The sequence below is a fragment of the Rhinolophus sinicus genome, linkage group LG17 (genome assembly GCF_036562045.2).
Source record: "Rhinolophus sinicus isolate RSC01 linkage group LG17, ASM3656204v1, whole genome shotgun sequence".
NCBI lineage: Eukaryota > Metazoa > Chordata > Mammalia > Chiroptera > Rhinolophidae > Rhinolophus > Rhinolophus sinicus.
In genome coordinates this window covers 14059303-14084440 of record NC_133766.1, presented here as the reverse complement: position 1 = coordinate 14084440, position 25138 = coordinate 14059303, and the positions used below count along the sequence as shown (strand labels likewise).

Genomic DNA, 25138 nt, shown 5'->3' with positions numbered 1-25138 from the left:
ATAAAAGTTCTTAGCACTGTGGCAAATGTGCTAAGAAAGTACTTGATAAATGTTAGTTACCTTTATTATATTAATAATGTTAAATGCTAATTCTAATTTTGCCTTTCTGAAAAATTTTTCCAACCAATTGTTTCAAAGTTATTAGCATAGAAAAAGAAGCAGATCAGTTTGAAAACAAATTTGTCTATCAGAGCTGGGATGCTTACAGCCAACGTCCAGGGTTATCTTGCCGGTTGCTCTTCCAGCATCATTGATAGCTACACACGTATAATCACCAGCATCCAGATCTTGAGTTTCTTGAATCTTCAAAAGTCCCAAGAGAGGATCAATAATGAGGAAAGTTGAGGGCCTCAGTTCAAGATCCCCTAAGTCAAAACAAAGGGGAGAATATTAAGCATGAAAGTATTTACATAGTTGGCTATTGGTTTGATTTCAAAACTTCTGAAGAAAACCAATTGTAAAATTTTTAAATACAAGTGTCTCTGGCCCAGTAGAATGAAGTGTTTCTTGGCACTGAGCTGATTTATTAGTCTGTATAATTCTACGGGCTAACCTATGGCCCCAAATCTGATCCTACATGAATTACAGACAGATATTTCTGCTGTATACTGTGTTTCCCCCCAAATAAGACCTAACTGGAAAATAAGTCCTCGCATGATTTTGCAGGATGACATCCCCTGAACATAAGTCCTAATGCATCTTTTGAAGTGAAAATTAATATAAGACCCGGTCTTATTTTGGGGGAAACACGGTATGTACCTAAATAAGAACGAACTCTTTGAAGCTGATTGGCGCAATGGGAAAAGGTAGCAGTTGTCACTGTGGCTGTATCAGGTAAGAAGGGAATGAGAAGATGAAAGTTGTAGGAAGTTTCTACTACTATCTTTGTGCCAGGATGAATTTTGGTTACCCAGGAAATGCTCAGGAAACTACAGGGATTCTGAATTTGATTAATGACCAGGTTTTTGTTTTGCTGAATGCTATCAATTGCATTTTATCTTGTGAGAGGTATAAGCTGCCTAGAGGAGTCTGAGAATGGCTGGTAGAGAAGGACCCACAGCTAGCAGGAGAAGGTAGGGAAGAGCTTGTTGGTAGAAAAGAAAGAATGGATGAGAAACTTCCGACAATGGCCAAAGAGAGGTGTTGTACAAGTCTCCCAGGATACCTCTACTAAATCTGTTTTATTCATCAAAGTTCTGTAAGTTGGAGTTACGGTTTTTTTGAAAGAAGCAGGTAGGGGATAAATGTATGGGGGATGGAACCACGTATTGCGTTTGACCTCAGTGTGAGGGTAGGATGACCCATGAAAGCTTAGTCATGTCTGAGATACCTGTATATGCTGTGTATCCCCCAGCACCTCAGATCCCCTGAGAACCATTTCTATTTGAAGGCAGGCAGGCAATGCCTCAACAAATCTGTAAGTTAGGTTAGCCTGTCCTTATATTCTCCCTCCTCCAAGCTGTCTCCTCTTCTAAGAATATAATTAACCAGGATGAGAAGTATTGTAAAAAATACCTCGTACTGGATGCCAGCTTAGTGTCCATAGCTTTTTTATTTGTTTTTGTAAAGGCTTATATCAAACTCTTTGTGGAGGTCATGAAAACTTCCAGGAGATTTTAGAGCCATTGCTCTTAGAGTTTTATAGCATGCCCAGATGTCAAGTCTGAAAAGATACTCTCTAAAATGTCACAGACTAGCCTAGCCATGGGCTCTGGGCCTGAGAACTACAGAATTAACTCCCTGAGCTCCTAACAGGCAAAGAGAAGTCGACAGCTAGTAATTCTCTAGCACACTATAAAAAGCACCAACCAATAGACTCAGGGCAACAAACAGACAATTCTCTTTTTGTTTTTACAATTTTGAGAGGAGGAGAGGTCAAAAGAGCCATAAATTTAACAGCACAAAAAATTATATTAGCATCCGCCAATGCCAAAAATAAAGTATTTTTCAGCATTCCAATATTTAAAACCCCAATCATCCTTTTAAGCTTGCTACTACATACCACACGAGAAAGAAAAGCAACTAAAGGCGTGTCTATGTGCCTCTGGGAAATTTTCATAAATAAAAGCAGATGATGTTGACATAAACTTTCCTCCCACTAAGGGAGGATGCCATGTGACCTAGCTGTTCTTCAAGAATTAAAATATTTAGACTAAAACGCTCTCCCTTATTTCTTCCATATATGTCAGAGACCATAACAGGATGAAATAAAGACCTTTTTTTGCGAGTAGCTTTTTTTCAGAACCAGAATGTTTAAAGAATAGCAGTAATAAAACAAAATATGAATTGGAGAACACTGGTTTGATCCAGTTTCCATTTTGATCACATCTGAACAATCTCCCCTTTCTTGATTTCTACTGAAAAATTAGTCATCAGACTATTGAGAAGCCAGAGAGAAATACAAAACTTTAACCTGGAAATTAAATAGGCTTTAGTTTCCATTAAAGATTAGAAGAATGTCATACGTAGTAAAACATATAAACTTTCCTGATAATTGATTCTAGGATTGATTAATTATTACCATTGAAGAGGATTCTCTTTCTGCTGTAATTTAAATTCAGTTCTGGTCTCTATGGATGTAAACATCAACAGAGATCATAATTCCTGGCAAAAGATCTTTTCAAATAGCTGATGGAAATTAAGTGGTTCTCAAGAATGTTTGTCTCAAGAACTTTTTACATTCTTAAAAATTATTGGGGAATTTCAAGTTTTTGTTATGTAGATTATATTTATTTGTACTTACCATTTTAGAATTGAAACTGAAAATTTTGAAAATGTATGAATTTATTTTATAATAAACTCATGACATTTGAACATAATAAATACATTTTATGAAAAAATAATTATATTTCTTAAAACAAGTAAAATTTAGTAAGAAGAGTGGCATTATCTAACATTTTTGGAAATTTCTAGAATAATCTCTGAGTGTTCAAATTTGCTTCTGTATTCACTTTATCCAATATCACATGTCACAGAGCCTCCCAAAAGTCCACTATATACTTATGATACAATGAATGTGAAGAGGAGAAATAACACCTGAGTATTACTAGGAAAATAACTTGAATCTCATGGAGTCCCAGAAAAGAATTGTGGATTCCTAACTAAGTACACTTTACGAACTACTGATCTAAATAAATAAATCCAATTTCTTTAATATTTTACCAGAAATACCCTTTACATAACATGTTAATAGTATCCCTGATTCTTCTTTGAACCCACTTTATGTTGCTCATTTCTAAAAATGAAAAATCTGAAAGTGTGGTGGGCATTTGTACTTATGGAATTCCATTTCTCTGTGGGTCCAAGTGGAATATAATTTATTAAAGAATGGTGGTTGCCAGGGGCTGGGGGAGGGGAAATGGGGAGTTATTGTTCAACAGGTATAATATTTCAATTACGTAAGACAAGTACATTCTAGAGCTCTTCTGTACACCATGGTGCATGCCTAGAGTTAACCATATAGCATTATACACCTAAAAATTTGCTAAGAGGGTAGATCTCAAGCATTCTTCACAACAATTAAATGAATAAATAAATAAATAACCACCTACTTTATTCAATCAGAATTGCCTGAAGAAAAAGACATTTAGAAAAAGGTCTTGTTATGGTTAGGGTAAGAACTCTTGTCCACCCCTGTGATTTCCATAAGGTAGGTTTTTCCTAAACTTCCTGGTATCTCCTCCTCTATAGAAGTTTCTCCTCCCCCTTTCTTTTCGGAGCCAGTCTGCATGTAGAAGAGTTTGTCCTCTAGTTTTGCTCTTGATGACCCAGACTCTGCTTATGTAGTGACCCTCCTGTCACGGGAGGAGTAAGTGGCCCTCATCCTGGGGTCCACGGACACTCTACATATTGTTGATGAATGTATGTCCTCCATCATGGAGTATCTAATACCCACATTCTAGCCCTGTTGGCTCATAACTCACACAGAAAAACGGGATATTATTACTGGGCCCATTGAACTCTAACATCGATGAGTGAGAGAAGAATGTAATGAGTAGTCAATTCTAGAATCTTCTATGTGGTGGCTGCATGACTCCCTAACTCCTCCTTTAGTTTCCAAGCCATTTGTGGGACCAAGCTGACATGAAGACTAAGTTATTCAGGAAAGGAGCCTCAATTTAGGAGAATAAAAGGCTTTCTCTACAACTTCTGTATACTATATGTATGACTGGCATAGAAATCAGTAAGTTCCATTACTTCTAAAACTTTTTGTTTTTAATATACGCTACTGACTGACTTATAAAGAAAGAAATACTGCCTTTATAACACGTGTTTTTTTTTCTGAATCAATTTAATTATGACAGGACCTTGAAATTGATATCTATTTCATTTGTAATTTAAAGACTTTAGTATTTTAAATAAGTAAAGTTACTTTATGTTAATTGAAATAAACCTAATCAAGAAGCAAATCCGGAAATAATTTATGAGAGAAAACATGAAGACTAAAAATCATTTAACGTGGAACACGGCATTATCTCCTAATTTCCTTCCTTGTTTTTGATTTCTGCTATTTAAAAGTGTTTGTTTTCTACACAAAGCCTTTCTTTTTTGCCTTATGTTCCCCAAGCATTTGAACCCGAGATGAATTCATAATTTTGTGATTATGACATCAACCCGTTGCTATGGAAAAGTCTGTGATTTCATAAACAGAATCATAACAATAGTGCTTTGTACTATTTAGCATTTTTCATCTGAAGATTAAAAAAGTATTTTGCAAACAGTATCTCAATAATCCTAGCAACCTCCCTGTTAGGGCGTTTGCGGGAAGCTGTCTTTCTCATGGATTGGAAGAACTGAGACAGAAACAGAAGCAGGATGTTTTACACAGACATATGCTGTCAGTATCTGAGCCTGGACCAGGACCCCAAGTGTATTCTCACTAAGGAAAAATGGGACATTACTATTATTTTATTACAGAAACACAGAGGTGTAATCTCTGTGTTACAAATATAGGCAGATAGTTTTTCTATGCCTGCTATAAGCACCTATCAAGCATGAGGAAGCTGACCACGAAATAACATGTCTCTTAATTGAATAACATGTGCCATTCAATTTTAAGCTTCAACGTGTGTCTTTATTTGATCACTTTATAGAAAGCGTCCTTGAGAATCTAGAAAACTTTCTAATAGTGAGAGTGATTGTCTTTAAGAAAAGTGAGCTGAGAATCAGTGGAGCTATGTTAAACATTAGCTGAGGATTCTTGGACCATTTTCTACAGGAAACAATCCTAAACTAACAAAGAGAATGTTCAGCTGGATTAGCAAAGGCGAACCTTTCCTGCTTTGATTTTCACGGTCCTATAATCCACACCAGATGTCAAATCCTGAAATGCAGAGTGAAGAATTTTAAACTATTGTCTCTAGTGAGATCATAAACACATTTTATGGGGCTGCTAAGTCACACACCAAAACAAACTTTTAACAAATCATTTTTTTTAAAGCAAAAACAAAACTAAGTCCAGACATGAACATACTTAAGACATGTACCTTTGAACCATTTCACTTGAGGTGGAGGAACCCCCGACGTTTTACATTCCATGACTGTTGTGTCCCCAATGGAAACCAAGAGCTCACTCTGAACGACGATCAACTTTGGGGCTTCTGAAAACAATAAACATGCAAATAGTTAATATCTAGTACAGTGCCACACGTGCCTTGTTTATATTTACTAAATAAGCCAATAAAAAAAAATCTATCCTTATTTATGTACTTGTGGCTATTTTAGTTTTCATAAACAGAAAAACTTTTATAATGTACATGCACATAGATGTGTGTGATGAAAAGATCATTTATTCAGGCCAAAAAAGGATATGAGGCAAAAAATAACTCTGATGAAACAAGAGTCCAAAGAAATTTAGGAAATTAATTGGATGGTCTTTATGTAAAAAGAGGTACATAAGGAAAGACAAATCTTGGAAAGCTGAATACATCTTATAGAAACAATGCTAGAAAAGCAGAAAGAAAGATAATAGTAATAAAAATATCAAAAGAGCTGTATAAGGCTCACTTGGCTATATTAGGGCTTGAGGATAATAAAACTGCAGGTAAAATTTACTGTAACATTTTTATGTAACTAAGATATTCACGTCTAACTACAAAGAGATAGTTGCAGTTTAAGGCTGAAATCTACATCTATAAAAAGTAGAGTCTCCCAGGTTTGACTCTATTTTTCCCTTTGATGCTAACTATAGACATTCTCTAAGTTTCTTTCCTTAGCTCTGCTCATTTCACCCCCTTGCCTAATATTTAGTTCACACACACATTTTTCTCTTAACTGGACATTTTAGGACTTCCTAACTTCAAATGAAGTAGTTTTAAACAAAGTCAAGAGTTAACTTCTCGAAGACCATGTCACTCCTCTACTAGAAAACCTTTAGTGACTCCGTTTCATAATTCCCTAGTTTGACTTTCAAAAATCATAAACCGGTCCTAGCTTTCTTTTCAACCTTACCCTCCATGTCACTTCCTTACTTATCCCACGGTATGGAGTTACACTGCAAGTCCAAAACACTCCCTACTCTCTCCTATCTTCCCGCTTTTGCTAAAGCTGTTTCCTCTGCCTGAAAAGCCTTTTGCCACAGCTCTTCAAATCCTACTCATTCTTCCAGACTGAGTTTAAACCCTGTCTCATTTGAGAAATCTTTGCAAATTCCTTAGTCATAATTAATCTTTCGCTCTGCTAATCTTCTACTGCAGTACTTATCTTCTGTCTTCTGATATTTCTTTATGCAAGCTCTTGAAAAGTAAGGACTTGGTAACATACATTTTAAAAATTTATACTGCATAATCTTTAGTACAACATTTGGGTGATAAACAAGTTAAATAAATGGGTCGAATACTTTGGCTCTTTGAAAATGAACCAAAATTTGCTTCTGCAATGCAGAATCTGTTTCAACCCCCTTTCTTCATTCCCCACTATCTATTGCCTCTCCACCTGGGTGTTCTGTGAAGACTTGTAATTGTTATCTCTAAATCTCTTATCCCTTCCCTTCTCAATTTGCTTATCATGTGCCTTCTTCATTTCTATAAAGGAGACCACTTCTTTCCAGGCTTTCAGGTTCAATACGTATGAGACTTTTGCTGCTTCCCATCTATACCTACGAACCACAACTCTCAGTTTTTACTGTGGTTCTTTTACACCCCTTCCTCTCCACTACCAGTTTCACGACCTTACTACGCATGGCAAATGAGATTGAATGAAAGGGCGGGTTGCTAGCCATTAATTATCCACAAGTTACAAACAAACATTGAGCTATGTAACGCCATTGTTCTTTATTGGTTTAAAAAAGATTAAAGGAAATATTCTGTTCTATTCAATATTATATATTATTAGAATGCGTAAGATTATATATTATATTATATTAATTATATTATATTATATTATTCTATATAGTAGAACATGTTGTATTCTATTACATTGTGGAATATTATATTGTAGAATAATGGTCATGAAGTGCACTTTCAATAAATGTTTGAATCTGGAAGGGAAAACTGAATATGAAAATTGAAAATAACGTATAGACAAGATAAATGACAGAAATGTTATAAACGGTTTTGAATACAAGTGGAAAATATAAAATGGACGTTGAGGTAAACCAGAAAATATATTGAACTTATTAATTAGTAAGTGAAATACTATAGAGCATAGATGAACCAAGGAAGGATGGAACTCTGTGGACAATCTGGAACTCTTCCATAGTCTGGACGCTTCCTTGATTTCTGTTGACTAACAAAGCTATTCCCTTCCTGAACTTTTAACTTAAATTAGTTATAGTATTTGCTTTTATCAATGTGTGAAATGAATAACAAATTATAAGACTAGGTATAACTCATTCCTAATACTAATTTTCAGAAAAGTACTTTTACACTGCTTAATACGACCCTCATCTCATTTTAATTTCCTTTTAAACTGAATATACTTGCCAACGTATCTGAGGGTAGAAGTCTGCTTATCTGTTCCAGCTGAATTACTTGCCAGGCAACCATAGATCCCTGCATCTTTGGGAACTGCATTTTTTATAAATAAGGTACCTTCTGAAGTCATCCTATACCTATGAACAAAAAGAAAATAAAATTGAAAATACCCTAATAATAGTATCAAGGAACTACAGCACCTTCCTCTCACATATCTTCAAATATTTGGTTCTGACTGAAGAAATGATTAACATTATAATTTCATAAGCAGAAATGTAATAAAAATAATAGTAGTAGCAATAATAATAGCAATAAATAATAATAATAAATCCCATGTATCCAGTACTTGCGAGGTGCCAAAGACTGCCTTAAGAGCTTTACTAACATTCAAAATTTTCAAAACAACCCAGTGAGTTAGATATTATTATTATCTCTGGTGTACAGATGAGCAAAGAGGTCCTATAACTTGCTCATAGTTAATAAATAGAAGAAATGGAATTTGCACCCAGGCAATTTTACTCTGTATGAACTGCTAGCTAAATGGTTCCTCAAAATGAAAACCTGGGAGATGCAAGGACTCATGTCACTCAGTGAGTCAGTGATGAGTCTAGGAATACGAGCAGAATCTGGCTCATACCTCAGCCCTCCTCCTCCTGCCAAAACCAGAACAATGGAAGCCCAATTGTTGGAAACTTCATTGTTTATGTTCCACATGTTCATTATGTTCTTTGAGCATGAGGGGATTCAATTATTTTTAAAGCATCCAGTAGAATAAAGCACTTCTCAATGAAGAATAGTAAAAGTAAAATGGGGTTACAAAGAATGTCTACACACACTTCAGTTAGAACTGCTGCTCTATCCTTTGCCTCCCTCTCTCTCCTGTTAAATCCCAGGGCCACATTTTTAATAGATTGGTTAAAACTACACATTACTTGACCTCACAGAAAGTCTATTATCCTCACTTCAAATACTCATGGTAAACCCACTGTTACGGTGTTGTGTTTGCAACACAAAGTATTGAAAAGCACTTAGTCCAAGCTATTGAACTCAAGACTTAAGAACCTCAAACTCTATAAATTCATCAAGTATTATTTTATTGACATTTCCTGGCCTACTTAGAAATTTAAAGCTGTGGATTTGGGTCAGACTTCTCTTAGTCATAGGGATTTGATCAGATTAGTTTTGTCCAGAAATTTCATCAACTTGTCTCACTCAATAAAAACAAAGAGCATGATGCAAATCCACTACCTGTGTGAAGCCATGATAAACATATCATTAACAGTCCAGGTGATTTTTGGTTTGGGATAACCTGTGGCAGAACACATGATGGAGACCTCAGATCCTCCCGTGAAAGACTGATTCTTGGGCATCACAGTGACTTTGGGCAGTTCTGCAAATAAAAAAAAACATATAGTGAAATGACAATTTACCTTGATGTCAGGAGCTTCCTGTTAGCAAACTTGTAGGCTTCTCACTATCATGTCCTGGTTTATTTTGTTTTTTTGCACTTCCAAGAGTCCGTTTATAAAAAGTAACAATTGATTTGCAGTACCAATTCAGTAGACTTGCTCCCCCAGGCCAGCAGGAGTGGCAGACCCTGCCTTCTGGCTCCTCACGGCCCAGGTTACACAGAAGTCCCAGCCCCCACAGATCCCGCCACTTTCTCTGAAAGCCTGATGCAGTCTGTGGCCAGGACCCTGGAGCCTGCCTCTACAACCACAGGACCAGGGCAGGAGGATGGAGGGCCTTACCTCTGGCCATTCATTCAGAGACCCTAAAGCTCAGCCCAGCCCTGTCAGCCCATCTGGAGCCCCAGGCCTGCTCCTCTTCGTGGGTCCTGGAGACACAAGGATGACAAGGCCCTGCTCCCAGAGCTTGGGGAGGGTCTGTCACACTTTCCTTTGAGGAGATGTCAGGGCCCTGGATCCAAGGCTAGTGACAGGAAGGGGCTCGAATGAAGGTCAGGGGAGTTGCAAGAGTGGGACACAGTAATATTTGGCAGCTCTGGAGTAGATGGGTGGTCCCTCTGTCCATTCTCTAGCCAGATCCTGCCCTACCCCCTGGCCTTTGCCACTGGCTTGGCCCGGTACCAGGCCCTGTAGTGGCCCTGTTCTACCAGGGAAGAAGGCAGTCCTCATGGCAGGTGTCCACATGCTTGGGGCTGTCAGCCATGGTGGGGACAGCATCCAGCGCTTCTACCTTGAGTGTTTCTCAGGAGAAGAGCTTCATCTTTGCTTGCAGAAGGGAGGAGAAGGTAGAGTATACGACAAGTATGAAGGGCACTTGGGCCTGGATAGCCAGGTAGAAGATGCGTTTCTTGAAAGGTAGCGGATCCCCATTGTCTTTCTACGTGCCCTTGGGGTAGATCCACATTTTGAGCATCTCCCACATTGGCCGTCATGATCACAGCAGTCCCAGAGCACTGCCAGTTGATAAGGACAATGTCCCCAAAGTACCTGATCAGGCCCACAGGCCCCGTGAAGAGCAACTCCCACTTGGCCATGTGCACACAGCCCCTGGGAAGCACCTCCATGAGGCCCATCGCATCCAGGATGCTCTGGTGGTTAGAAATGATACAGGGGTGGTCCACCTCCAGCTTCTAGAAACCCTTCATCTCAAAGTGAAGGAATACGTGCCCTTGAAGGACCAGATGAACCAACTGATGATGCTCACGTTCTCCACCACCCGGCCCCAGTAGTGCAGTAGGCAGATGACAGCAGCCACGGTGGAGACCGCGAAGGAGCTTTTTGGGTGACCCCAGCAGGGATCTGGCCCCATCAGTGCAGGAGAGAAACCACAAGTAATGAAAGCCGGAGAAGTAAATTCTCTTTGAGAGTAAAATGAATTTGCTCCCAATGTCATCTTTCTGTATTTCCAGTGGTTGTCTTGCTACTTATTCCTACCAGCTCACCACTGGCTGCTGGCTGCTAATCTGGAACTTCAACCAAAACCTGTTTTCAGGCAAAGTCCCTAGATAGGGTCTTTTTGCCTCTTTAGTGAACCCAGGTTTGGAGTCACAACTTGTCCTGACTACTGCCTGCTTTGTTTGAATTGCCCTTTTTCTTTTTGTTTATTAGCTTATAAATTCGTTAGGTAGAGACCATGTCTTTCATATATTCCATATGCCATTATATTCTACAGTATTTAACATCCTTTGCATGGCATGCAGCGACTTGTAAATAAAACACACTTAAAACTGTTGATGGAATACGTGACCATTCCTAAAATGTAACTTGGCTCTGAGAATTTTCATGCCTACCAGCCTCTCAAGATCCTACTATATTGATCATTTGCCTCATGTCTATGGATTCGGAGGACCTCAATGTTACAGAAAATGTCAATTATTCAAAGTTCCAACTGTATTCTACTTTTATGGCAGAAAAAAAGACTTGAAAATGAAGTATTAAATCAGAAATTTATTGTGAAAAAGGAGACAAAAAATTACTTGGGGTAACTGGGAAACTGTTGACATATCTGGTCTAATCAATTACACATTTGCATCTATATTACTACTGAGAACGACCTAATCTTTAAGGAAGAGACCATCAAAACAATACTAAATAATTTTATTTGTGTAAATATCCCCTACTCACTAACATAAAGGAAAATAAATTCACTTCCCACAGTGTTTGAAATAGATGTCAAAAATAAATTAATTAATTAAATAATGTGGAGTTTTGCACAATTATTATGTTCTAAGCTCTGTGTTAACTTATAAGGAAGCACTGATAAGCCAAACAGACAAGCATAGTGTCAGCTTTCCATTTAATTGGATTTTTACTATTAAGGAATTTGAGAAATTTAGTTAGTCAGTTATAGCTGGAAATATTTATGACATATCTTTACTATAAGTTAGTCTGCAAATTGTTTCACTAAGAAAAAATAAGCCTGTGGAAGCCTTATTCATTTGAAAGAGATACAAGTGGCACCACTAGACCCGGCAGCTACACAATTGAACAAATGTAATTATTGCCTAATTGCTAGCAGCTTACAATTGTCATTCTTTTTTTTTTTTTTTTTCCTGTTCACATTTTGTTTTTCGAATTATGGTTGTCTTTGAAGTTAATGTTTGAAGGGTTTTTCTGGCACATGGACTTGGTTTATAATCTCATTATTCCATGGATTCTTCTTGGTGAATATAGGGCTAAAGAGAAGTGTGAGGTCAAGGGCAGACTGGCCATGGCCAGCAAGTTCAAATTGTGATTCCATCTGGAGTCCATCAATTCTAAAATGTTGAAGAACTACACATGCTGTGGGAGCGTTGCAGTCAATCTTCAGGGGATGAGGGAGAAAAGATGAACACTTCTTTTTCTTTGGAATTTATTGAATACCCACACTGACTCAGTCCCACCTTGCTCAAATAAAATGTTTCTCATGTCTAGCTCATTTGACATAGGACTGCTGCAAAGATTTAGCAGCTCTCGAGATTTTTGTCTAAACATGGTGCCTTCCAATGGAGTCTGCCAAAATTAACCTGGCATCTCTCCCAGTAAGAATCCCACTGGTATGCTCTGTAGTTCAGATATCAAAGTGAAAATAAATATCAGTTAACCAAATCAGGATGCAGAGAGCTAAGAGGTCATTTCGCAAATAAAGCCTGGATGTAGGGTGTTGCTCAGGGTCATGAAATAAGTCTGTGTGTAACATACAGATGGGATGACATCATCCCACAGAAGGTGAGAAATTTACCATTGCCCTGGAAAGAATATTCCTGCTGGTGATAAGAAAATCAGAAAGGACATGAACAAATATAGGGAAGCAAAATTGGATTTCTACCAAGTAATAGTTGAATAAAGATGGTCAGAATGATTCAGTCTTTACTTGACTGGTTTAAGAAAGGTTGTAATGAACCACTATAATTATTTCAATGGTCAATTTTTTTTAATTCCTAGAAAAAAAGGAATTCCTCTTGTTTTAATAAAGTAGTTTTAATAAAGCAAGAACAAGGAATTAAAGAACCATAGTTCAACTCCATCAAAGTCCAGAGTCCAATTTTTGGCTTTGGGGAGAGGTAATCCATTCTTAATTGGCTTTCAATCTCTTTTCATCACAGAGTCATCACCACCAATGTGATTATCATTATCATCACCACCACCACCACCATCAAACAATAACACCATCACCACAAATAACAACTTGCTTTTCATTAGCTAAGGCAATGGGAACATGGCACGCTATAAGGTATTAAGGTAGTCATTCATTTCTTATATTTTAATCATGACAAAAGCAAAATACATATGTTTTTATAATCTCAACAAGGATTGTAAAAAGTTAAACACAGATTATGATACTAAGAATAAAAAATGAACACTAAGACATAGGTGTCTTAATACATAATAATGGTAAGGTTGGCAAAAGGAATTATAACTGCCCATAAAAGCAGCCATTGCTCTGCCTACCAAGGCTAGGGAAGATAAAATCTTGCCTAGCTCTTGGAAATCTCCAATATCATATTCACATGCAGGAGGCATGTTTCCTGTCAGTGGTTGGTGGGGTCTGATTTGTTGCTGTTCTGCCTCTGGTAGGAAATTCTCAAAGAAAAGACCTCAGGTCTAAGGTGAATTAATTATCATCAACAGGTTTGTAAGATAATGGTAATGCTTTGAATTACCTAAGCAACAATTTAAAATATTTTTCACCACTGGTATATTTAGAGTAGCTGGACAAATTTCTTTGATTTTTCATTCTTGCACACAACAAACATTTATTGAGTACCTACTACGTTTCAGACACTTTATGACCAGAGATCTCAAAGTATAAAAAGCATACTATGCACAATTAAGGACTAAATTTCTCTCTAGTAGTCAGTTCATTGAAATAGGAAGGTGGGCAAAAGCTACTGAGTGCCTATTATGATGTGCTAGGTATCCAACTCTAGCCCTATCATTTATTTTCCACAATAACCCTCTGAAGTGTTACTGCTACTTTACAGATAAAGAAACTAAGGCTCAAAATGGTTAAATGACCCATGGTATCTGGTCTATACCTTAATGGAGACAATACTAGTACCTAACTCACAGGGTTATTGTGGATTAGCTAAATTAATATACATAAAACACTTAGAACAATTCCTGGCACATAGTCGGCACTAGATAATTTTTGCTATTATTGATATTCCATTGTATGGTAAAGTATGACAAAAAATGACAAAATGAGTATATAGTATTTAAAATATATATTTACATATGTATTATCTAGACATTCATAAATGAAACTTGGTCAGAGTTCTCACACTTGCATATTCTATTTAGATTACACATCCTACAAATAAATAATACTTATTATGTCTTATTTGATTCTTCTGAAATTTGAGATGTTTCTAGATACTCAAAATTTATTAGAAATAATGTAAATAGATAAATTTAGTTCTTCCACATTTTACTGATGCAAAAAAACAACAACATGCTAATACCATGTCACCTGGCACATGTTAAAAAAGAGTTATGATGATGTAATGAGCATATGGTAATGATCAGATCAGTTTCATACTTAGTGAAGTAATTCTGGTCATTAGGGACTGACTTCATCAATCATCTTGAGAAATGTTTCCTTTTTCATTGCAATATTCTCTCTGGTGACATGGACTAATTAGTGACGGATATCCACCCTTTCCTGACACCACAGAAGACAAATTAATAGTTCTCATGCTCATACAGACATAACATGAAGGGGAAAAGGACGCTTTGTCTGACCCTTTGATTTTCAAGTGGCAGCATGTGATTGTGGAAGAAACGTCAGCCATATACTAAATGCGGTCAAACTTAACCAGGAAACCTGCGTTCATCTTCAGCTCTTAAAATCCTCTTCATGAAAGGACAGCTAATAAAATCAACAGAGAAATTTATTTCTATTGCCAGATGAATAGAAACATAGTATCTTTTAAATCAAATCTTAAATTCATCACATATAAATAAATACCACCCCACTTAACGTAACTTCTACTCCTTTGGAAATTCAGCAGCATTAGGAAATTTAACAGCCCTTATGTCACCTTAAAAGTGATAAACTGCTTTAGACTACGTCATAAAATTTTTCAGAACTCATTCACATAACATAATTTTTAAATTAGGGTGAACTAATTTAAATACTACTTTAAAAATGACTTCTCCATACATTTTTCATGAGATAATCAGATTTTGTTATAAAATATGGTTTTAAATGTAGGCAGTTATATGTTGGCATGTGCTACAACTGGAGAAGAAAGTAGTTACATAATGAAATCTAAAGTTGTTTATGTGATTCAAATAAACCACTGAAGTTGACATACCATATTTCCCCGAAAATAAGATATATTATATTATATTATATTATATTATATTATATTATATTATATTATATTATATTATATTATATTATATTATATTATATTATATTATATGTTATAGCAAAATAAGACCAGGTATTATATTATATTGTATATATTATATTATATTATATTATATTATATTATATTATATTAATTATATTATATTATACTATACCTGGTCTTATATTAAGACTGGGTCTTATGTTAATTTTTGCTCCAAAAGATGCATTAGAGCTGATGGTCCGGCTAGGTCTTATTTTCTGGGAAACACGATAGAAACATGAAAGATGAGGTTAGTGACCCAACTTTCCTTATAGTTTGCTATTGTTACTTTGAGGGTACGTTTGAGGTACATTCAGCAATTAAGGAATGCATATCTATTCAGTGAAATTTTGGGTTTTTTTTCCTCCATCTGTTGAAGGTATTATGATTAAGAAAAAAGGGCGGGATGGTCAGTAAGTATCTCACAGTGCATATATAGCGGAAAAAGGAACTAAACAGATGAAATTGATCATGATTAAGAGCAAAATTGTGTGGCAAAAAAAAAATTAAAATTAAATTATATAGGCCACCAGAACCAAGAGACCAACAATATTCAGGAAAGAGGTGGTCTATGAGAGGGGTTTTACATTATAGGTAGGATTTGGATGGGGACTTTAAAGTCAAAAGAGCTCTAAAAGCTAAGGTTTAGAACTAGAATCAGAGTAACACAATTTGGAGGCAGTCAGGATGCCTCTGTGACTCAGGAACAGGAAGTGGAGTCGGGGCAAATCATGGAGGGACAGAAAGTGACTAAGCGGGGTTAGAGTCTACGGATTAGGAAACGGGAATCCACTGTATACGTATAATGGACATATAGTCTGGCAGAGAAAACGTTCACTGGCCAAAAACAACTGAGTCTGGAGACTGAAGGTGATAAGGGTAGTAGTACTTATCCATCCTTTTGAGAAATTCAATACTAAGAAAATTCACAACTCACACACAGACACCAAAAATTGTCTCCCTGATACATACAATTTAGCGCATCAGCAATATTTTATGGCACTGAAGAATTACTCTGATAGTTTCTCTACTTTTAATTCATAATTAGAGATGAAGCTTTAATAGCAACTTCAAATATTCAGTTACCCACATGAAGGAAACACGAATAAAAGACAGATGAATATCTGGTGGTTCTTTTAAGGTAAATAATATTCATATATTGAAAGGAAACATTTTTATTTTTTTCTTCTCCATACGTTGTTTTATGAGGATAAATGTTGAAGATTCAATGTTAAAAGAAGGAGTTATGAAGGAGTCAGTTTGTGATGAACTGAGGAATATAAATTTTATTCTGGGGTAATTAGGAAATGACAAAAAGGTTTTGAATGGATGGACATTTAAAGCAATATATTTAGGGGAAATTTACCTACATGAACTATGGATTAGAATGGGGGAATAAAACGGGAAGAGAAAAAAGTCTATACAAAGAGGATTTTAATAGTGTACGCATGTGGCATTGATCGGAAAGAGGGTGGAACCAGTAGAAATAAGAAGGAACGAAGTGGTGTGAGAGACTGAAGAACTGAACAAACCATGCACAAAAGAAAGGGGAGGCTTCTAGGCCTAAAAACATCATCGCATCTGGGATAATCCCACCTGAACTCTAAATTTCATATTAGCTCATTCACACTGATTCCTATCAGTACTGCCAAGCATGCACTGATTTAAGCACCAGCCCACAAAAAATGTGTCCCCCAAAATGTTCATAAATAAAAATGTCAAGGATTAAGGCATGATTCCTGAAAATACCATATTTACCTGAAAATAAGACCTAGCCGGACCATCAGATCTATAGGTCTTTTGGAGCAAAAATAATATAAGACCCGGTTGTACTTTAATATAATATAAGACCGGGTCTATAATATAATGTAATGTAATGTAATGTAATGTAATATAATATAATATAATATAATATAATATAATATAATATAATATAATATAATATAATATAATATAATACAATACAATATAATATAATACCGGGTCTTACATTAATTTTACTCCAAAAGACGCATTAGAGCTGATGGTCCTGCTAAGTCTTATTTTTGGGGAAACATGGTAAATCCCAAGTGTCCTGATGCCTGGTCTAGAGCCCTTCCATTATCCCAAAAAGAAATTAAACAAACAGAATCAGCCATGAAAGGGTTTTTATCTCAATAATTTTCAATATTCAAAAGAAGTAGGATTATAAAGTTTTAAAAGATTTTACTTCCCTTCCCACAAAAGGATGTGTGCCCAAAAGAAACCTACTGGAACATCTGACTATAAATTGTTGCCTAAAAAGGCATTAAATTACATTTTGGAAAGCAGTATTTCAAGGCTGTTAATAGATCTCCATGATGGAATATTCCCCAGCTTCTAAATATTCCTACCGATAATTTTATGTAATGAGGGATTAAAACTCTGATGAGAAGAAATCTATTACATTAATTACTTTCTAGTATTAAAATTATTTTCTTATTTGAATTCTCACAATATTTTCTAAGTAAATATCCTCATTTTGGAGATACTTACGTAAAACCTACATTTGGCCCAACCACCTTGATTTATATTTCCGAAAAAATAATTGAACTGGTTTACAACTGTTCCCAAATATGTTTTTCATTGTAATTAATATGTTCCCCTAAATTGTTGGATGATCTAATACCAAGCAATGTTCCCTGAGAAGTGGGAAAATAAGTAGTATTTAATTATAGACCCTAATTTCTATTGAATCACACAGCTTGCAAAATATGTTATAGGCTCTCTGGTTCTACTAAATGTATTTTCTGTAGGAAAAGCTAACTTCGAAAAGTTACATGAGTATCACTGAGGCTGCTGAGAATTGTAATTAGTAGCTATGTTCCATCCTAAAAGATGCATACCTACTGATTTAGCCCAATTTGTTTTTAAAACATATTCACACTGTTCACAAATGCATGATTTTCATTTTTCTGATTAGGGAGGTAACTCCAGCTAGTTCTGGGCCTAACTTTTAAGCATGAAGCTTGCACGATGAGAGTAACAAAATTTCACTAAGAATGATTTACAGCAAATGGAAGTGCTTGCTCACTTAAATTTTCCTTAATTTTCAATAAATAGAAATGGCAATGGAGTATATTTTAACGTTTTTTATGTTTTCCCATTCCTACCAGAGAGTTCTCACAAGTGCCATGTGATCCCTTCCAGAGAGCAAAGGACGAAAACTAAAAACCGAGCAATTCTTCCAACAAAAACAGAAATCAATTACCTGGGAAAAGAGGCAAGGGTCACTGAGATCCCAAAGATAAGGAATCAAATACAACACTTCAAAATGGTCTCATCAATGCAAATATGAAGACCTAGTACCACCTTTCCAAAATGGTAGACTAATTCCTAAATGGCAATAATGCAAATGAATTATGGTAGTGGTTAATCTACACAGTATTTGCAAGAAGTTTCCTAAGGCTTCTGCTCTTGCTCTTGCTGCTTTTCTTCTTTCACCAAAGACTAGAGCTGTGCTGTTCAATACAGTAGCCACTGCCTACATGTCTATTTCAATTCAAATTTAAATAATCTAAACTAAATCAAATTTCAAAACAAGCTCCTTAGGTACACTAGCCGTATTTCAGTGCTGAATTGCCACACATAACTAGTAGCTACCACGTGGCACAGCAGATATACAACATTTCCATCATTGTAGGGAGTTCTATTGGGCACTGCTGGACTGGAGAGAAAGTCTATTAAACGTCTATTGAGAGAAGGTCGCTAATGTTTTGATTTACCAGCAGGTGGTGCATTGGCAATAAAGCACACAGGTAAGAACTACGTATTGACAGTTACATGTTGGATTTGCAAAAAATCCACACCCAAACACCAATGTGGTTTGAAATGCAGTTAATCAGAGAAGAGTAATAATTCCAGAGATATATGTTGATAAGTTTAGATTAGATTCTATTTTAATGACAAAACCTTAATGGCAAATAATGCATCAAGATTTCTTAAAAATTTACAATTTTTATTTTCTCAATATAAGACATAAGGGTATGTATACGTAGCAGAGGTTTGCTGCCTTGATATCCATTTTAAGTAATTCATAGTATAAAATTATTTCTACATTAATATTACTTCCATTTAATGCTATATTTTTTCTTAACAACAAAAATCATGAATTCAGGATTTTCTTTGAGTGATTAATAAAAACAGATTAAGACAATAAATATGGTTGATAAGAAGGATAAAATGTTTCAAGTTTTATTCTTTCTTACTTAGAAAATCTCCAACTAAATGATAATTAGCATTGACTCTTGCGTTGCCTTTTTTTTTTTTAACTGGGTCTCTTTATAACAATTTTCTAAAACCACAGAATTTCCAAATAAGAGAGGAAGTCCAAAGTTGAGACTTACATTCTCATTTGATGTGGGAAAAAAGCGGCAAATCATAACTAGCATTATTATTTCATGGCATATTAGAAGGATATTATTACAGCTTTACATATATGTAAATATTATATATGTGACTATTATTCAGAGCTAAAAAGAAACAAGCCATCAAGCTATGAAAAGACATGGAGGAATTTTAAATGCACATTACTAAGTGAAAGAAGCTAATCTGAAAAGGCTACTTACTAAATAATTCCAATTGTATAATATTTTGGAAAAGGGAAAATTATGGCGACAGTAAAAAGATAAGTGGTTTCCAGGGGTTGGGACGGTGGGAAAGATGAATAGGCAGAGCACAGAGGATTTTTAGAGCAGTGAAAATACTCTGTACGATATTATAATGATGGACACATGTCATTACACATTTGTCCAAACCCATAGAATGTGCAACACCAAGAATGAACCCTAATGTAAAACCATGGACTTTGAGTGATTATGATGTATCAATGCAGTTCATCAATTGTAACAAATGTACCACCTGGTGGGATGTTGATAATGGGGGAGGATGTGCATGCACGGGAGCAGGGGACTATGGGAAATCTCTGTACCTTAACTGCTCTAAAAAAAAAAAAAATAGTCTTAAAAAAATGGCTATGGTACTCAAAAAAGTAATTTTACAAATATGCAACAGTCATAGAATCAAAAGCATAAGAAAGTATATCTTCACAGCACTCCATGAAGGAAAGATTTAATCATCTGACAGTTAATTTAAGTTGTTAGACACATTCATGTGCTACCTTAGTTATCTTCTCAGGGAAGCACCACACAATTCAGCTGAAACAACACTTGTCTTGGGAGTCCAGTCTGAGGTTCACAACCTGCCATCTTTCCAGCTGACAGTCCCTGACTCCCACACTTCACTTCTCCAACTTCGTCATGGCCACAGCCCCTGGGAACCTTCTATTTTTAACAATCAATCAGACCAAGCCTTAGCCTTCACTTCTGTCTTTACCCAGCCTACATAGATCATCACCGAAACCACTTTTTTTCTAGTTACCCTGTCTTTTTGCTGAACCATCCTCACAAAACCACAAACCTAAATGATTCTTCTACTTGTGTATGAAAAAGCTACGGGAGACGGCAGGAAAAAGACAATCACACCGTTATGGAGACAGGGTCTCCATATTAGCTGGACCCTCCACTCTCAGCAAGGCCACATCTGCGTCCTCATTCTTCCATGGCTTTTCACATGTAGTTTTCTTCATCTAGAAAGGCTGTTTCCTGACTTCTACCAGGCAAATGCCGACTTATATTCCAGTGGATACTTCACGCATCATCTTCTCTATGAAACCTTTGGCAATCTCTATTCATCACTGAGACAGAAATACAGGCTCCTGTAGTACTATGGTGTAGGTAGTGCTTATCATAGTGTGTTGCAAATATTTATTCATTTCACTCAGTTACTTCCGTTCTTATATTATAGGCTTATGGTGGGGAAGGATGTTGTTTTCCTCTCATTTATACCCTCAGCAAGGAGCATAAGAAGCATAATGCCTGACACTTAAAAGTTTTTGGTGGTAACATGGATGAAAAAAATAAATAAAGGGTTTTTGAGTATGGATTGGAAAACGACATTGATGAATTTTTTTTTTTTAATAGAAAAGTTACAAAATGGCTGTAGATCCTGTAACGTGGGTAAAGAATCTCTGGAAATCTCAGCATGGTGTGTAATGATAACTTGGAGAAATCACTACTTGATTGTAATTCCTGGCCCCTCCCCTACGTCTTCATTTTCTGATACCTTATAGAGTAGACCAGTTAGATCACTCCAGTTGGGTGAATCCTAACATATGCTCCTAACGTATCATACCTTCCTGCAGGAGCAGTAATAAGTATTTCCACTTTTTAGTAATAGCTCTAATACAATTTTTATTCATAAGTCAAATATTACACCTCCTTTATCAGATATAAAAAATATCAAGGTATGTTGTGTCCTGTATTACAATGTTCTAATCTTTAGAACCAGAATTCACTTTTTAATTGGGTAATTAATTTATAACATAATAACTCAAATAAACATGAATTGATGTTTAGGAATAATTTCAATCAAATAATTTTTTAGCACATGCTATGCCACTAAGTATGTCTTTACACCTGGCAAAAGTTCCCTTGCTTGAACACTGCTTCTCATCACAGATATGCATGCATGCAATGCTATGTGCTAAATATTGCCAGGCACTTAAAAATCATTGGGCCCTGCCTTAATAGAGCGCACAGTCCAGTTACATTATATTTTCTCTGTGTGATTGTTTCAGTAGCATATTTACAATTCTCTCTGTCCTCTAGACTGCTCCTTAGCAGCTACTGTACCAAAACTTAAGTCAAAGGATTACACCCAACTGGAGTGATCTAACTGGTCTACTCTGTAAGGTATCAGAAAAGGAAGGTGTCGGGGAGGGGCCGGGAATTACAATCAAGTAGTGATTTCTCCAAGTTATCATTACACACCATGCTGAGATTTCCAGAGATTCTTTACCCATGTTACAGGATCTACAGCCATTTTGTAACTTTTCTATTAAAAAAAAATAAAATTCATCAATGTCATTTTCCTATCCATACTGAAAAACCCCTTATTTATTTTTTCTCTTTTTGTACTTTTCTCTACATTCCTGTACCTTCGTCCTGCTAATAGCATACATAGGCATTTCTGTATACAATGCAGAATGACAGAAAGACCTAGTTCAGATCTGGCATCTGTCTCTTGCTGGCTTTGTACCCTAGGGCAAGCCGCTAACTCCAGACACTCCAGTTTGTTATGGACAAAATAGTTACAAATAATACAATTTGTAAGGGTTAGATGACATAATACATGTCATGAACTCTCAAAAATGTTTAAATGCTTGTAGCTTTATTTGAATAATTTAGTAGGTTGAAGTGTTTGCTGATTCGTCATCTGCTGTAACTCTTCCCAGCAGCCCCTGCATTTTGAAAACATGATTACCTTTCCTCCACTATCAGATCTGAGCATTTAAGCTTTCCAATTATCTGGACATCTTTCTTTCAACCTCATTGAAATCAATCAGACTTAACATACATTTTCTCACAGTCCATTTTTGCCGGAAATAAAAATGCCCTTGGTGTACAGCTTTTTATATAACAACTCCTTACTTACTTGAAGTATTTATATGTATATATCATATCCCTTCCTTTTCCTTTTAAATGTAAATAACTCTAATTCCTTGTAACTTCTATTTAGACACTTTAACAATATTTCTCTCTCCTAAGCGTTAGAGAAATATGATTCTTTCCATCTATAATTAAAGTGTTCTCTCATCTACGAGCACATGGATGTCTTGGAGGAAAGACAAAAGAAAATAAAATGTATTGACATTCATTTATACATTGTCTTGTAAGGAAGTGGACTGTATTATAAAAGAAGCTTGTCCCTAACCACGGAGTCAGTAGAAGACATTCATCAGAAAAAAGTAAGTATATATTAAACTTTTCTCTTCATAAAGTTTATAGTCACCATAGAACAAATTAGGAATGCAAATATCTCTATAGTCCAACTGCATATTCTTTGGATATAATTTTGGTGAAAACTTGATGCAAAACTTCACTAGAATATTTTCCTTCAAATCTAAAGGGCTCCAACTCACTCATTAGATCTTTAGTACAGAAAGCAACAAAAGCCAGTATTTTAACAGAAGATCTTATTCATTTGTACTGATTTATACTGGGACATGAAAACAACCCAGGCTGTAAATAAACTGAACTTTTGACAGCAAGTAGTGATTTGGGGGTTTTCATTTTAAGCATGTGATTTCACCCCATCCCAATGAAATCCACCACAACGGCACTAGAATTCAAAGCAGACATCCATGTTTCTCAGGTCAACGTTCAAAAATAAGAAAGATTAACTATCAAGACTTCAACGTATTAAAATGTCTGGAAAAGAAAATGAGCTAAAAAAAAATTCATTAGTCCATGGATTTGGACTTCTACAAATCAAAATTTATTCTTATGACAATTGTGCAAAGGGGAAATTGAGGGAGGTACTTCAGGGATTTTCATGGCTCTCTTATGGGCTGTTCAGTATAAGAATACATAACTTAATTATCAATTGAAATTCTTCATTTATTCTTTTGATCAACCTCACTTTGGTTTGGAAAGGATTTAAAACAGCTTACTCTATAATATAGTTCTATAAAATTCCATACTCCTGAGCTTTCACATATGAATTTGTGTGCTGTCAAAAGTCCTAACCTGACACCTTAAGCCTAATTGCTTTATAGACTTTAATTTACAATGAACTCCATGTGGTGGACACTTAAGTACCAAAGGGATTTAAAAATATACAGAATAACTCTTAAAATTTTATAGCTATAAGATAAACTTCCAAAGTGGGTGGAACAAGCACAAGTAATCCTGTCTGAAGGCCAAGTGAGGTCATCATCTCAACTCTAAGAGTCTTCAGGTAATTTCCATGTATTTACCATTTTAAAATGAATTTCATACTCGGAAAGAAGTTTCTAGATGTTTCTAGACAAGCAATTGCAGGAAAAGAAATTTCATATCAGCAGTTTCTCTCAAAAGTAAACTTTGTAAGTTTTACCTGCATAGTATGTGACTCATGCTACCATAACCATTAGGAATAGTGGCCATGTTTGAGCAAGGGCCATGATGGAAGGGCCAAAGACTGTCTATTTTTTTCTACATATGAAAACAGTAACTTAGCTAGCTCATCAGCACCCAGAAATAAATTGATATCCTGCAAAAACAAGTTAAGAACAGCCCATCTTCAAAGGCGAAACAGTTTAATAGCCATAGTTTATAGTGTGAGGGAACAAACTTAGTCATGGGTGTTTGTTTTTTTTAATGAGTGAATTGCAATTTGAACATGAAAAAGAAAACTGAAATTGAAGCATGTAATATGTGAAAGCTAAAGTTAATATGAGATGCCACTAGGGACACACTATGTATGATGTTATTTTATGTTGATATAAAGCAGTAGTTTCTCTTAATGAGAATATAATATATTTAAATAAGTTTTAAATTATTTTAAAAAGTAATAATTTTCTAGCATGAGGATACCATTTCTCAGTTATCTGTACCTGGAAAGAACTTCTGCTTAGCATGCAGTGATGGAATTGCATTCCATCACTTTATACCTAACTGAACTGGGGTTGCCAACAAATAAATCTCAGGAAGATTATTAGCTTGCCAAGACAAACTTTTCAGAGCTAAACTTTTTAATTTAGGGGTACATACCACTAGATCCTTACTTCATACTCTAGACTTCTATTTATGCAACTCAGATTAGACGTTTGATCTAAAAATTATTTTTATTTTCAGTCTTACTGTTTTTCTTTTTGAGAGGCATGACGTCTTAATTTGTTTTATTAGTTCGTTATTCCTTATTTTGCGGTGTCTCTTATTTACTTTCTTAATTGTACTTTTATTATTTTCAATATAAAAGTGATAAAGCAAATTTATAGAGTATTTTGCAAACAAAGAAATAAAAACATATTACCTAT

The 25138-nt window shown here is 35.6% G+C and overlaps 1 protein-coding gene and 1 pseudogene across 7 annotated transcripts in view; both read right to left on the bottom strand.

The window, feature by feature from the left end:
- HMCN1 (hemicentin 1) overlaps positions 1-25138 on the bottom strand; it is a 667703-nt gene that overhangs the window by 194052 nt on the left and 448513 nt on the right. For all 7 annotated transcript variants that reach the window (XM_074322404.1, XM_074322402.1, XM_074322401.1 and 4 more), the window contains 4 exons: positions 9162-9303; positions 7923-8050; positions 5487-5600; positions 207-365 (listed from right to left, as the gene is read on the bottom strand). In XM_074322404.1, the coding sequence (XP_074178505.1) occupies positions 207-365; positions 5487-5600; positions 7923-8050; positions 9162-9303 (543 nt within the window). The remainder of the gene's footprint in view (positions 1-206; positions 366-5486; positions 5601-7922; positions 8051-9161; positions 9304-25138) is intronic.
- LOC109450560 (1-acyl-sn-glycerol-3-phosphate acyltransferase beta) lies at positions 10026-10691 on the bottom strand (annotated as a pseudogene).